This window comes from Theropithecus gelada, chromosome 16, assembly GCF_003255815.1.
Source record: "Theropithecus gelada isolate Dixy chromosome 16, Tgel_1.0, whole genome shotgun sequence".
In the NCBI taxonomy this organism is placed as follows: domain Eukaryota; kingdom Metazoa; phylum Chordata; class Mammalia; order Primates; family Cercopithecidae; genus Theropithecus; species Theropithecus gelada.
The window spans coordinates 71,545,008-71,560,100 of NC_037684.1; the positions used below are offsets into that span (position 1 = coordinate 71,545,008).

Sequence of the window (15,093 nt, forward strand, 5' to 3'; positions counted from 1 at the left end):
TATAATTTTTTGTTGTTGTTTGTGGAGGATCAGTATAATGTCCCTTCTATCATTGCAGGTCCTCAAGGCAGACAGGTTCCCAAGGAAGCAAAGCTGTCCCATAGATAAGAGATCAATAGCAATCATGACCAAAGGAACTGATAGCAGATAAGCTGTTTCTACTCAGGTGTTTTATTCTAACCCTTCTCTGTTTGGGGGGACTCCATGAGTTACATGTAGAATATAAGGCTAGACTGTCATCTGACTTGATGTAATTTTCCTGGAGACTAAGCTGAAAATACCTATTAGATTCTTCAAAATATACATGCCCTTTGTTTTGGCAACATCCTTACCAGGAATTTAAGATTTGGACATACTTTTAAAAACTCACCGGCCGGGCGCGGTGGCTCAAGCCTGTAATCCCAGCACTTTGGGAGGCCGAGACGGGTGGATCACGAGGTCAGGAGATCGAGACCATCCTACCTAACACGGTGAAACCCCGTCTCTACTAAAAAAATACAAAAAACTAGCCGGGCGATGTGGCGGACGCCTGTAGTCCCAGCTACTCGGGAGGCTGAGGCAGGAGAATGGCGTGAACCCGGGAGGCGGAGCTTGCAGTGAGCTGAGATCTGGCCACTGCACTCCAGCCTGGGCGACAGAGCGAGACTCCATCTCAAAAAAAAAAAAAAAAAACTCACCAATATTCACGTACAAGGATGTCCACAGAAATATTTTGATTAATAATAAAAGCTAGACACAACCAAAATGTCTGTCAATGGAGGGCTTTATTTAACATATTAAATAAAGGTTTGTACAACAATACAATTAAATACTAATTTTGAAAAAATAAAATAGTGTTCACTAAAAAGCATGAGGTATATGCTGGTATAGAATGGTATAGAATGATCTGAAATTTTTATCATTAAATGAAAAGTGCAAAACAGTGTGAGTAGTATGATCACTTTTGTGTACATTTTAAAAATACACAGATGGATGTACATATGTGGGCAATTTTTTTTCCTGGAAAAAATCATAAGAAACTCTGTCTTATGGTTACCTTTGGCAAAAGACTGTGGGTAGGTGGGAAAGAGGCTTTCAAATTGTATTTTTCCCTCTAGATACAAGATAAGATGTTATAATCCTAGATATATGGTTTTTGTTTGTTTGCTTTTTTTAATGCCAAGAGTGTTACCTGGGTAGGGAGATTAAGGGCCATTTTTGGTTTTCTTCTTTGTTCTCATCCATATTAATTTTTAATGAAATGGTAGAAAAGTTTATGAAATAAAAGTGTATGTTTTCAAAGTATCAGCTTGTGAAATAAAATTCCTAGTTTTCTTAATCTCACATGCATCTCATGGCCACCTGTGTCACCTTAAAACTATCTGAGTCAAAAGCAGAGTAGTAGGTCGCTACTGAAAACCTCAGAAGAGAGAAGTCCTGCCGTCACCTGAAGACAGAAGAGCACAAGGTACCTGAAGGTGGCTTTATGCTAGGCCGCTGCTACTCAAAGTGTGGTCAGTGGACAAGCAGCATCCACCTCACCCGGGCACTAATTGGAAATGCAGAATCTCAAGCCCCACCTGGGCCTGAAGTTTCAGAATCTGCATGCTATCTGATTTCCCAGGTGATTCACTAGCATGTTGAAGTATGAGGCCTCCTGCACTAGCTTAGAGGTGTCATCCCCAGTTGCATGCTGTAATCACCAGAAGTGTTCTTTAAACCTCACAGTCTGGGATAGGTCCCATCATGGAAACAGGGAATCCAAATCTCTAATGGGAATTCCTGTATGGGAGATTCCAATGTGCAGACTGATACTGAGAATCCTGCATAACAGTCAATGTCTCTCCTTCATGCTCTTTAAAATACACCTGTTATAACATGTGTGATAACCACTCTAATCCTTAAGAGTCTTTCTAGGTACTAGTCACTATGCTGAACAGTTTATCCATATAACTTCCTTTAAATCCCCACAGCCCTACACCCTTGGTATTGGCATCCCTGTTTTGCAGATGAGAAAACGGAATCTTAGTGTTTAAGTAAACTTTTCAGGCTCCTATGGCTGGTAAGCAGCAAAGGACAAGCTCAAACCCAGGCTCTCATTTCTATGCTCTTAACCCTATTATAATATAGTCACTTGTTTACTTGTACCTCTCCTAAAATGTGACCTTTCGATATTAAGATATATGTCATTCCTTCTTTATCTTTGGTACCCAATTCAAAATAGCTGCACAAAACATATGAAGGACCTTCAAGTGCATCATTTGCTTGTTATTTTGCAGACACACAATAAAAGGTCAATGGGTAAAAATATGGACGCAAGAGATACAACTCAGAAACCCTGAGCTGGGTGACAATGGTGGCCTTTTCTCTCCTTCAGGATGGCACTGGGAGCTCAGTTGGTGCCAACCAATGTTTTATCTGCAAGAGTGGCCTCAAGTCACCATCATTCAGACCTTTCACCATATCATACCTCAAGGTTAGGGATCTGAGATGCTTATGCCAACGTTCCCGGTATATCACGGCAGCTCATGACATGCCTCCATGTTTTCCATGTGGGTCATCAGACAACAGAGCACCAGAGAGGGTTGAACTAAATGAATACTCAAGTTCTTTCCAGTCCATTTACAGCTTCCATTTCAGCTACAATTCCCAACTGTCTCCAATTAGCAGACGTTTGCACAGATATCATGAAGGCACCATGTGCTCATAGTAGCTTGTAAAACAGCTATGATTTTGGTGCCTTAGCACCATCCTATAACCCAAATCTCCAGCACAACTTTGCTTTCCACTGAAGCTCTTCATCCTGCTCCAACAGGCACCTTGTACCCACACCCAAGTCCCCACAAAAACTCAAGAGAGACCAGTGAGTTACTCTGATGTTTATTTTAATGCATCTTAGTCCACACAGTTGGTATAAAATCAGAAAATGCAAAGCAAAATCAAAAGGTCTGGAGTCTTAGCATCAGAAGGGCACCGTATATACATCTACAGTTGGTGGCCAATACAAGTCATCGCCAGACAGTCCTTGGAGGCACAGAACAGCCTAGACCCAGCCAAGCTCTGGGAACTCACGGTCCCAAGGAGTCTAGACACTTGTTCTGATGCTCTGACCGTAAGAAAAATGTGGGAGTGATGAACGCTTTATGATTTACTCATTATAGTAATAATAGCAGCCTAGCTAGGTACAAAAGCAGTTATAAACCATTTATATTACACATAATTATTCAGGTCTCCATTCTATCTTATGTTGTAAAATTGTTAATTGGATTTCCAGTGAGTCGTTTAGATGATTAGTGATAATAAGGAATGGTAAATCCATAGCACCATTTCAAAGATTTGTTGTCACTGATGTCTCATTTAGATGTGTGACCGAGATACTCCACCTGTAAGGGCAAGTATGCCAAAGCCACAAGCCGTGTTTTTGCGAGGGCTCCAGTTTGGGCATTTTGTCCGTGTGCGCGTAAAGCTTCACACAGAGGTTCAGGCAGCGGCTGTTTCTGTTGGATGCACTGGGTCACCCACCAGAAAAGGGCTTTTGGACATTTGGGGTTTCTACCCACACTTTGGTTTTCTAAATGAGGTGGACTGGGAGGGAGGTATCTTCTTTCAGATGAAAGGGAAGGAGCAAGATGCAGTTATTTTATTTCTGGGTAAAACAAAACAAACAAACAAAAAACAAAACAAAAATACTGAGCTGGATTATACTGTTAGGATGTAAAGTTCCTTAGCTACTTCTTTAAGGTTCAACACGAGGCTGATGGTCAACATAAAAAGCAAACAATACTATGTACATATATGTAAAAAGTGTTATAAATAGGTTTTATAAACCGGAGATATTATATACATCTCAATCAACAGCAACCCCCACCTCCACTGCTTTCTGTTTGGTTTGGTTTGAGTTTGGGATTTTCCGCTAGCTCTTTTTTTTTTTTTTTTCCTGCTTTCTAGTTTCCCTTCCTCCCTTCCCTGTGTACGCTCAGAGCCTCAGACAGACTGTCTGGGCGCCTCATTCGCGTTTCCGCAAGATCACGTAGATGACACCGCTGAGAAGGGCCAGTGGGAAGGCCACCCAGGCCAGGATGTAGGCAAAGCCGTAGGAGTAATCCGAGTTGAGATGCCATTCCGGGTGCCTCACCGTGTAGATGGCCGCAGCACTCATCACACACAGACCTGGGGGAGGAGAGGGACAAGCTGGGTGAGGGAGAGTCCATGGTAAAGTGGCCCCGTCTCCGCCACCCCAGATGCTGACAAACGCTGGATAGGAAGAACATTTCCACCTCTGGAAAGAAATCTACTTCCAGGTCCAGAATTGAAAGGAGGTAGCTCGAAAATATGGAAACAAGGACAATGACTTGCTCTTTACTTCCAATCTCGGCCATCCAGGCCTTAATCTCTGAGGGTTTTATTTACCTTTTCTGCCCTATTTCTCTTTCTTTAACTATCACCAGTTCCCAGGCCACACTGTATGGCCAGCAGGCATTCAGGCTGCAAGAAAAACCTAGCTGTCTCTTTGCAAGGGTGGTTGGGTATGGAAGCCCCTGGAAATCTATGCGCCACTCTACAAATGAGTAGTGGCATTATCTGAAGCCAGTGGAAGTGAGGTGACATTTTACCATTATTGGAGTCACGCCACGGTAAAAGGATTAAGCTCCATGCAGACCACAGGGGCCTATGGTCCCCCTAGCAGAGTTGCCATGTACCAGGTGAAGCAAGCAATGACTATGGACACTGCCAAATAGACAAAGAAATGTGTGGAGGGGAAAAAAGAAAGTGAGGAAGAAATGAGGACGCAGCAGACAGTACGAGTGGGAAACCACGCTGTGGAGGGTGAAAATGATCAAAGGCAAGCTCCATTTCCCTGGGTGCCCCAAGGTTGCATCTGAAGCCCAAAGAAGGCTAAAGGGCATTGGATACACAAGCGGGTCAAGCGACCCTCCCTGGCCCACCAGTGCAGCCCTTCGGTGTGGGAAAGAGAAGAAAGACCTCCACCTTGGACCCTGTGGAGCAGTCATGCTCAAACTGATGGCCCCAGCCCACATGACGCTCAGCGCTCCCCCACGAGGAGGGGTCCAGTGATGTCGGCACCCCAGCCTGGAGCTGCACAAAGCCTGGTCTGTTTCCTCCCTGAAAACAGGGTCTTTGAGAAGCTCTGAGTGACTCTATTATAAATCCAGTATGCCGTGTGGGATTCATGCAGTTCCAGAGCTCCCAATGCACCCGCCCCCCCGGCCACCTACATCTAACCTCACTGCTATTTGGGCTGCTGTTTTACTGGACACTGCAACTTTGTTTGAGGACAGTACAGAAGTGGGAATACGCCACAGGAACCACCCTGTTAAGCCTGTCCTCCTGCAACTCAGAGGAGAAAACTCCCGCTTGATTGGACCCCGTCAAGAGAGCCATACAATAGTCTTGGAACCAAGATGGGACAGCATCCAGGACCTGCCACCTACAGGAAGTTCAGAAAACGGCAAAGATGGCCATGTCAGGAGCGAAATCATCGCTGGTTAATTGTTGATTGAGGAAAACAGCAGTTTTGATCTGCTGGGGACACACTTTATTTGCCTTGAGGTCCAGGATCCTTAATTATCTTGTCCCACTGTTCCATAGTTTGCCTCTCCAAAGTGCTAACTCTTGTCTTTAAGAAATATTGAAGTTGGCCAGGCACGGTGGCTCACGCCTGTAACCCCAGCACTTTGGAAGGCCGAGGCGGGTGGATCACGAGGTCAGGAGATCGAGACCATCCTGGCCAACACGGTGAAACCTCGTCTCTACTAAAACTACAAAAATTAGCCGGGCATAGTGGCGGGCGCCTGTAGTCCCAGCTACTCGAGAGGATGAGGCAGGAGAATGGCGTGAACCCGGGAGGCGGAGGTTGCAGTGAGCCGAGATCACACCACTGCACTCCAGCCTGGGCGACAGAGCAAGACTCCGTCTCAAAAAAAAAAAAAAGAAAGAAATACTGAAGTTGTCTCTTGGGCTCTGTCTGATTTATCTAATGAGGGCAGGGCTATAAAAAAGGAAGTATGATCTTGGCAGAGAGCAAGGTGTTAACAGAGTGCTAGCAGGGCAGGACAACACTTACTATCATGCAGGCAGGGCTCCCAAATGGGCTGTCTAACCAGATCTGGCATGAGAAATGCCTCGGGAGCTGAGTGGACCAGCTACTCCCCAATTTCACTGGCTAAGAGGAAATGTCAGATTCCATCCTTGAACAAGAGGGACAGAAAGAGGCAATATACAGAAGTGCAGTGACTACACAGCTTAATGTGTATGACTCTCATCTTAGTAGAATCTCAGCAGTGAATGACTCTAAGCTGAACTGTGATAAGCAGTAAACTCAGATACCTACAAAGCCAAAGAGAGGATACACACTTTATATGATTGTTGTCAGGAGACTGATGTTTTAGGGAATATATTATTACAAGATTGTCTGCATGTAAAGCAACAGATGCACACTGAAAGAGAGAAGAATGATTTTTGGCTGGGTTCCTGCTGTCTGCAACCCAATGCAGTTAATGTCATCCAGTGGTCCTCTCCAAAAGCCAAATAGTCCTCCTAATAAGTGGATTGTCACTCACTTTCTCAGCAACCAGTAGGTGGAGATGCATCACCAGGTCCCCGTGGCAAGGGTAAGTGAGGCCCTGAGGCACAGGCAGATGTTCTGCTCTTTGGCAATGACCGGGACTCCCTGGGAGGGGCCTGAGTCTGGGAGCATAGGTCGGCTTTAAGCAGAAGGACACTGACCCTGTCCAGACAACACAAATGTGCGCTGGGCATTCAACTTACAAGAGTTTCTCCCTGTCTCAGGATGGCTAGGTCTGCAACAACTTCCTGCAAGTTCTCCCTAAAGCCCCTTTGAAGAGAAAGTCTTAAGCTCCTTTAACAGTGACTGCAACTCCATGTGAGTGATTAGAGCCCAGAGCTTTTGGAAGGGAGCACCCAAGGAGCCAAGGTCAAAGGAAGCAGCTGAGGGAATTCCCAGTACATCTTTATCATCTCCACTCCCTTTGGTTCAGTGAACACTTAATGAGTGCCTACTGCATGCGGGCACTCTTCTAGCTGCTGTTCTAGATGCACCAAGGTAAGTGAGACGTGGCTCCTACCTTAAGGACTGTGTGTCTAGAAGACAGACATTTGCATATAATTTTGAGATCATCCGATGGAATTTCAAGGGAGGGAAGGAAATGCACCAGATGCCCCAAGAGCATAGACGGGCACTGAGTCCATAGTGGGGAACTGGAGAAGCCACACGGACTCTCATATAATAGGCTGATAGCTCACTAGGGGTCAGGAAAGAGAGGACCTTACATGACATATTAAGGAAGTTGTGATGAGAAGCCTCTGAGGAAGCTTCAGCAGAGGAGAAACATGATCAGATGCATGTTTTAGAATGATCACTCTGGCCACAGTACAGAAAATGGATTCACAGGCAGGGACAAGGCAGGCAGCTGGAAGGCGCATGAGGAGGCCTTTGCATAGCTGCACTGGGGTTAGTGAGTCAAGACAAAAGAAATGGGTGTAATGCCTACGGAGGATGCTGACCAAACACAGGACTCAGTAGAAGGCTGACTGTGGGGCGAGGGATAGAAGAGAGGCCAGCACGACCGCCTGATGTGTTCACTCAGGCAAGTGGGAACACGGCGATGTCTCAGAAGCCAGGGGAATAAAGCTTCAAAGAGTGAGTAGCTAACAGTATTGAAAGGAGCAGAGTGATCCAACAAATTAAAGACTTCAAAGCGTACTTTGGTAACCTCAGCAAAAGCACTTTCATTTGAGAGCCTGGGGCAGAAGCCAGAGAGAAGTTGGTTGTAAAGGGATGTCAGTGAGACCACCGGGGTGGTCACTGGAAGGTGCAGGTATGATGTTGAGTTGATGAGTGGGTGCCTCTGTCTCCCTCCCCCTTCATCCTCAGGGCAGTAAGCTAGGGCAGGAAGGGGCTATGAGGCCTGTTCCTCTGAAAGCAAGAAGCTTCTCTGTGTTTCTGTGATTGAAGCCCACTCCTTTTTCATTTTCGGTATCAAGTGACCATTGCTGCCTACAAAGCCACCCATAGCATTGACTCTGATCTGGGCATGGCCAGTGAGACATCCATAATCATTTACCCCTAACAAAAATGTCTAAATGTGGTATTCTACATAAACCATCTTTGAATCACTGTGAACAGGATGGCACTGAACTTTTATTAATTCCCCCCACCAAATTCTTTTTTTTTTTTCTTAGAGAGGCAGGGTCTTACTCTGTCACCCAGGCTGGAGCAAGCACAGAGGCCTGATCATAGTTTACTATAGTCTTGACCTCCCAGATTCAAGCAATCCTCCTCCCTCAGCCTCCTGAATAGCTGGGACCACAGGCGTGCTCCAAGGCACGCGGCTAATTTTTAAATAATTTTTTGTAGAGATGGCATCTCGCTTTGTTGCCCAGGCTGGTCTCGAACTCCTGGCTTCAAGCAATCCTCTCACCTCAGTCTTCCACAGTGTTGGGATTACAGGCATTAGCCACCACATCTGGCCCAAATCGTTTTATTCTAAATGCTCTATAGCTGTATTGATCTTTCTATTAACAAAACAAATGAACAACAATAACAAAAAGAGCAAGTGAAACTCACTCACTAGTGCCCTCTACTCTTTCTGTTCTTAATCCCACTAACTACACGTTTGACTTGAGTTTGATTCTGCCAAGAAAACACAATTATCTAATCATCCAACCAATAGTTTTATTCAGGCTCCTCTATGTGCCCCACATGGAGCTTGATGCTGGGTATAAGCAGCGAAATAAATCAAAACGTGCAAATCTTCCTTTTAGGTCTGTGTCTAGGTTAATTTCTAGATGTTTTCCAGTCTAGTGTGACCCAACCCAACAGAGCTAAGACACGGATAGCTACTGTCTAGGAATAGATGGCTATAGGTTCTGAAAATAAGAATGACTCCAAAGTCCAGACACAGGATCAGGATGTTCCTTCTCTAAGAAGTTGGTTTAGCTATTTCTGGGGAAATAGCCTAGAAAACCTTATAGTGGAATTAGAGACAGTTTAATGGCTATGTCAGTGGTTCCCAACCCTAAATGCATGTCAGAGTCACCTAGGCAGTGGATCCATCCCAGAACTATTAAATGAGTCTCCAGGGATGAGGCCTGAATACTGTCTTTTTTTTTTTTTTTTTTTTTTTTGAGACAGTCTCATTCTGTCACCCAGGCTGGAGTGCAGTGGCACAATCTTGGCTCACTGCAACCTCCATCTCCTGGGTTCAAGTGATTCTTCTCTGCCTCAGTTTCCCAAGTAGCTGGGAATACAGGTGCGCACCACTATACCTGGTTATTTTTTTTATTTTTAGTAGAGACAGGATTTCACCATGTTGGCCAGGCTGGTCTTGAACGCCTGACCTCAAGCAATCTGCCCACCTCAGCCTCCCAAAGTGCTGGGATTACAGGCATGAGCCACTGCGCCCAGCCCACTGTCACTTTTTTAATTAAAAAAGGACCTCAGGTGATTCTGATGCACTGCTCAGGTTGAAAGTACTGAACTAAAGGAAGGAGGCTTTTGATATGCATTTAAGAAGCAGCCAACCTAATGCAATCAAGAAGAGATAGTCCCTAACTGTGAGCCTGGTGGCTAAGCAAGGAAGAGATGATTTGGCAAACCATGGAGACCCCACACGACACACAGAGCTGTAATCTAGAGCAAGGAGACAGAGACAACTCCCAAACCTACAGTCAGCTCCAAGAGCCCTAACGTCTGTCATGTGCTTTTCCTGAAAGCTCATGTGTGCCATCCATAAAGACCACAGCTGGGTCCACCAAGAGGAAGCTGTGCAGAGATAATGCAGCCCATAATAGCCACTTCCGGAGACTACACAGAGATTCCAGTGGTTTTCACTTAAAATGCTCCAGTGCATTGGACAGGCATTTGCCGGGCATGCACGCTCGTAGATTTTACATCCCATGAGTGTGGAGCTACTTTCTTCTTCCTTCTGTCCTCCTTCTCTTTCTTTCTTTCTTTCTTTCCCTTCTTTCTTTTCTTTCCTTCTGTTTGTCAGTTTTAGCTTTTCCAACTATTTCATTGACGTTAAGTTGTCACTTCCCAGGTTTTCCCAAAACCTGGGTTTCTTATCTCCAACAACCCTACTCTAATTAGCTCTTTAATTACTAACTTCTTACTAGTCTGTGAGTCAGAAAACCACACGATAAAATTGACTTAGAACTGTCACACGATAAGAGAACCAGGAAATCTCCAAGTAGAGTTCCGAACTCTTTCAGTTCTCAGCATTAGTGAAAAGACCCTGCAACCATTTCCAGTGCAACATCCTAGAGATCTGAGGTTCCCTGGAGACCAACTCTCAGATGACATTGACTGGGATTAACAACGGAGGACAGGACACTCTCCGGACTTACAAAATACAACTGCTATTACAGCTCAGCATTTCAAATTCAAGATAACTTCCTATTCAAATGTGGACCAACAGATAACTGAAAATTCAGTCTCATTAGAGGTAAGCAGCTAAATGTAAAGGGGATAAAGAGGACAAAGTCATGTGCTCTTATATTCGGAATTCTGCACTTCCAGCACAGTTCTAAACATCTTGTATTGACTTGGGAGGAGAATGAAGATAGTGAATCAAGAGTGGATTAGTAAACATAGTTAAATTGCAATACCTAGAAGAGTGTTTGGCTGAACTGAAATACTTTTAACACACAGTGCAGTTACTTGAGTGACCTAAGTGTTCTTATCTCTGGACTTTGAGTTTTGGCCTAAAATGATGTACTGATGTTGCTAAAAAGACATTGCTAAAGGACTTAAAGCCGAAACAGCCCAGCAGGATGAATGAAGATGAAGGTACTAGCTAACCCAAGGAGCCCGTTCAACAGCAGCTTGCTGCTTCTTGGCTCCATATTTTCAGTGTGACTGGGTCTTATGCCACAGGCTTGTATTCATCACAGATGTTTGGAACTTCAGAATAATACATGATGCAAATTTGCATTTACCTTGCACTGTAAATCAGTTCCAATAAAATATAATATAAAAGCCAGAACTTCTGCCTTGGATTTTGTGTTCTTTAAATTTTTTGGTGGATTCTGTCTTTAAAATATAAGGAGAAGTACCTCACTATATTCAGCGTAACACTCACTCATCCCTGTCATGAACTGGGTGAACTTGGGCATTCATTTACCCTCTGGTGGGCTCAAATTATTCATCAGTAGAATAATGAGCCTGTACAAATAAAATGTGATTTTTTTCACATCAGATGGGTAATGTGCCAACATCATAACAAGGTTTGAGGGAGGCACATCTCACACATGAGCATGAAAACCCAATCATCGCTTATGAAACTAACATTTCAATATAAATACATTATGAAACTTCTGGTTCTAAATCCATATTATCTTGAGGGCATATCCACTGATGCAATGGATATGATCATTATTTGATTTGATATGAAACTAAAACAAGTAAGCAAAAAAAAAAAAAGAAAGAAACCCCAGAATATGTTACAGTTGTCTTTATTACAACTGAAAATTGAGTAAGGATAACTCTTCACTTTAATGTACCTAGAAATGATATCTCCTTGCATAATTAGTCATTTAACAGAGCCAGCAACCATCCAGGAGCTTGGCTTGGTGTCGTAAGACATGGGTAAGTAGCAAAGCACTGTCTGGTTTTGAAATCTCAAAACTGTGAGTATTGAAATGTTGTATTTAAGTATTTAATGAGAAGTGGTTAATCATTTACTTCCTTTTTTCAGGAAAGGGGAACTCTCTGGCTTCTAGACAAGGTCACCAACTCTAACCTCGGGCTGTGTCTTCCCATACAACCCTATTTAAGACATTATATCCATCAAAAACACATGGGCTGCTTTCAACCTTCCAATGACTGCTCCAGAGCACAGGGTGGGGAAATGGTACCACAGCCATTCTGACAACCAACTCAGAGAAGAGATGTTACATCCTTTGCCCTCTCAGAGGGTCAGAACTGAGAACATCTCACAGTACCTAGACATACTCTGGTACATATGAAGTTTGTGATCTATGAATTTGGACCACGAAATCCACCACTACATCTGGCTCTTATTTCTGTCCAATGCCCTGCTGGCTCCGTCAACAGTAAGTCAACAGACAGACATATAAGAGCTAATGAAGCAAGATGCTAGGCAGAATCCAGAAAAAAGTTGGAAGATGTCACCCTGTGTAATAGAAGTTTCTAGGTCTCTGCACACTGTGCATATTTAAAACGTATTTAATGAGGGAACTTGAAGACAGTTTGGGGAGGAGATTAAGGAGACCTCTCATGTGTTTTCATGTGTCGTCATGGCCCCATGTTTGGAAATGACAATATGTGACACAGGGGCACCAAAATGAAGATATCAGAGGATGACAACAGTCAATCAAAGCCCAGTGGAATCTAGGAACTGGAAACAAGGAAGGTGAGAATGTCAGTGTGATTTCATCACTACCTGCTGGTAGAAGACACATACCTGATAACAACTTTGCCTGTTCTTAGCACATCAGGGCCATTTTCCGGAGGCATAATGTAATCTACAGGAAACAGCTCTCGAGCCTGACCTCTGCACTATGGATAGCCTCAGTATTCACCTCTGATTATGTGTCCAGATTGACGTTTCATTCTTGGTGATACGCCTGGCTTGGGTGGGGACCTTCCTTTCAGATCCTCTAAGTTCTCTTTCATATGCATCTCATTCCAGGGAGAAGAAGAGAGTTCTAAGTCCCAAGTTCTAAGACACATATACGTACACACCCACACATACAAGCACCCACACTCGCTTTATGGAAAGCATCCAATGGGGAGACTCATGAACATCAGCCATTCTGAGGCCACATCCTTCTACTAAACTAATCATTCCACAGACTTGGATAGGCCCCGCTTCCACACGGACTTTACCATCCACAACTTACCAGCAAGGATTTGGAAGATTCCAGTGATGTAAAACCTGCCCCCCTTGGTGAGGGTGAAGAGTTGGCAGAAGAACAGGAACAGAGACAGAACGCTGAAGATGATCGACAGGATCATCGTGGCCTGGACAGACTGCAGCCATTCTGGGGAAAAGAGACACTTGGTTAGGAGAGCTGGCCCCGGCTGGGGGAGGGCTCTGCCTCAAGGGGCAGGGCCTGAGGGGCGGTGACTGCTGACAGCACAGTCCTCACAGGCAGCAGAAGCAGAAGCCCTTTTTCCTTAGCAGAACTCAATTTACTTTCACAATCTAAAAAGTCTTTCTTTATTTCAGTTTCTATTGGAGGAAAAAATATATACATATATACGTACATATATATGTACCGATATATACATATACACACACACACGTACTGATATGTACACGTTACATATTTATATACCTATATGTACAAATATGCACATATATGTATGTGTTTCTATATATATGTGTACATACACGTATACAAATACATGACACACACATATATATAAAACACATATGAACATTTAGGGAAGGGCTGTAAAAAAATGTCTATAGTTCCACCACTAGGAGTTAAAGTCATTTTAAAATATATTGAATTTCCTTCCAGTGTTGGTGCAAATGTGTTACTTGTGTACATGTGTCTGTGTTAAAGAGGGCCTGAGCCCTGCCTACTGCCTTCCCTCTTCTTGCCCTCAGGGGTCTTTGGAGAGCTTATCGGAACTTCTGCATTCCAAGAAAAATAGTTTAAAACCACTGTTCAAATTATCTGCATTCCCCAAGGAGAGGTAAAGATCATGGGAATGGCTGTTAGAGCGCAAACTAATTTTTTTTTTTTTTTTTTTTTTTGAGACGGAGTCTCGCTCTGTCACCCAGGCTGGAGTGCAGTGGCCGGATCTCAGCTCACTGCAAGCTCCACCTCCCGGGTATACGCCATTCTCCTGCCTCAGCCTCCCGAGTAGCTGGGACTACAGGCGCCCGCCACCTCGCCCGGCTAAGTTTTTGTATTTTTAGTAGAGACGGGGTTTCACTGTGTTAGCCAGGATGGTCTCGATCTCCTGACCTCGTGATCCGCCCGTCTCGGCCTCCCAAAGTGCTGGGATTACAGGCTTGAGCCACCGCGCCCGGCCAAGCGCAAACTAATTTTTTAGAAGAATGGAAGAAAATACTGATGGAGAAAGGTATGCTCTCCATAGGTATGGAAATCCATTTGCCTGGGCAACCTGTATTTTTTTTTTTTTTTTGGAAACTCTGATCATGGCCATTAGCCTCAGCGCAGAGCGGTGTGTGATCACAAACCACCAGACGGGATGAAGGCTTACACTTCCTTATCTCTGTTGAACCCCAAATCTCCAAGCTTCCAACTGAAATTCAGGCAAGAAGACAGTGCCTCCCATGATTTCTTCAGTTCACCATCTGCTGCAAATTCATGTCATTTCAGGGAGGAAAGAAGAAGCAACCTGAGTTCCACACTGTAGAGGGAAGCCCAGGGTAAAAAGCTGCATTTGGCCTCTGTCTTGTCTTCCAAGTGCCACAGAATGCTGGGGGCAGGCACCGCTCTCATGGAGGAAGAGCAACTGGGGAAGCTGCAGCATTTAAGCCTTTCAGCTCAGTAACTGCCATATGTAATGGCTTCAAAAGCATACCTCAATGCTTCAACCAGTACTCACGGTTCTGAAATCTGGATGGTTTATAATTAAAAACTGAGTAAGATAAACTTGTTTTGAGTTGTAAGCAGCTCAAGGCAGAATTTTAAGGGTGCCAATTAGGTTAACTGTTACTAGAGTTTCACATAAGATGTTTCCAAGGCACAGACTGGAAATATTTTAGAGTTGGAAGAAACCTGAGAGATCAACTAGTCCAGCTCCTTTGCATTGAAAGAGAATTCCAGAGGTCTTTTCATGAGCCCAAATGACACAGCCAAAAATCTGAGAGGCCTTTGATTCTAGTCTAGTACTCTTCACATTCAAGCACAACATATGCTTCTTTTATTTTTTCAATTTCTTTGTCAATTAAAGTAAGAAAATAATGGCTAATGGGGTTGTGAGCCATCCTGATGTCACTCTTACATAACCTTAATTAAATGTTGGTCTTTATCCAGCATAGCGGCTCTTCTGGAGGAGCACTTTGCAATAAAGATAATGTTCCCATAATATTATTTGCTTAAAATAAAAAAATTATCTAGCACTTT

General features: G+C 44.0%; 1 protein-coding gene and 1 pseudogene across 5 annotated transcripts in view; both read right to left on the reverse strand.

Annotated features, from left to right (window-relative positions):
• Positions 1 to 2,843: 2,843 nt before the first annotated feature.
• PMP22 (peripheral myelin protein 22) overlaps positions 2,844 to 15,093 on the reverse strand; it is a 35,827-nt gene continuing 23,577 nt past the window's right edge. For 4 of the 5 annotated variants that reach the window (XM_025361630.1, XM_025361628.1, XM_025361626.1 and 1 more), the window contains exons 4-5: positions 12,886 to 13,026; positions 2,844 to 4,149 (exon numbers count right to left, since the gene is read on the reverse strand). In XM_025361630.1, coding sequence (XP_025217415.1) covers positions 3,986 to 4,149; positions 12,886 to 13,026 — 305 coding nt within the window. In that variant the 3' untranslated portion in view covers positions 2,844 to 3,985. Of the gene's footprint in view, positions 4,150 to 8,587; positions 8,654 to 12,885; positions 13,027 to 15,093 lie in introns of all 5 variants that reach the window. The other variant, XM_025361631.1, reaches the window with a different exon arrangement.
• On the reverse strand, positions 11,214 to 11,311 carry LOC112610499 (annotated as a pseudogene).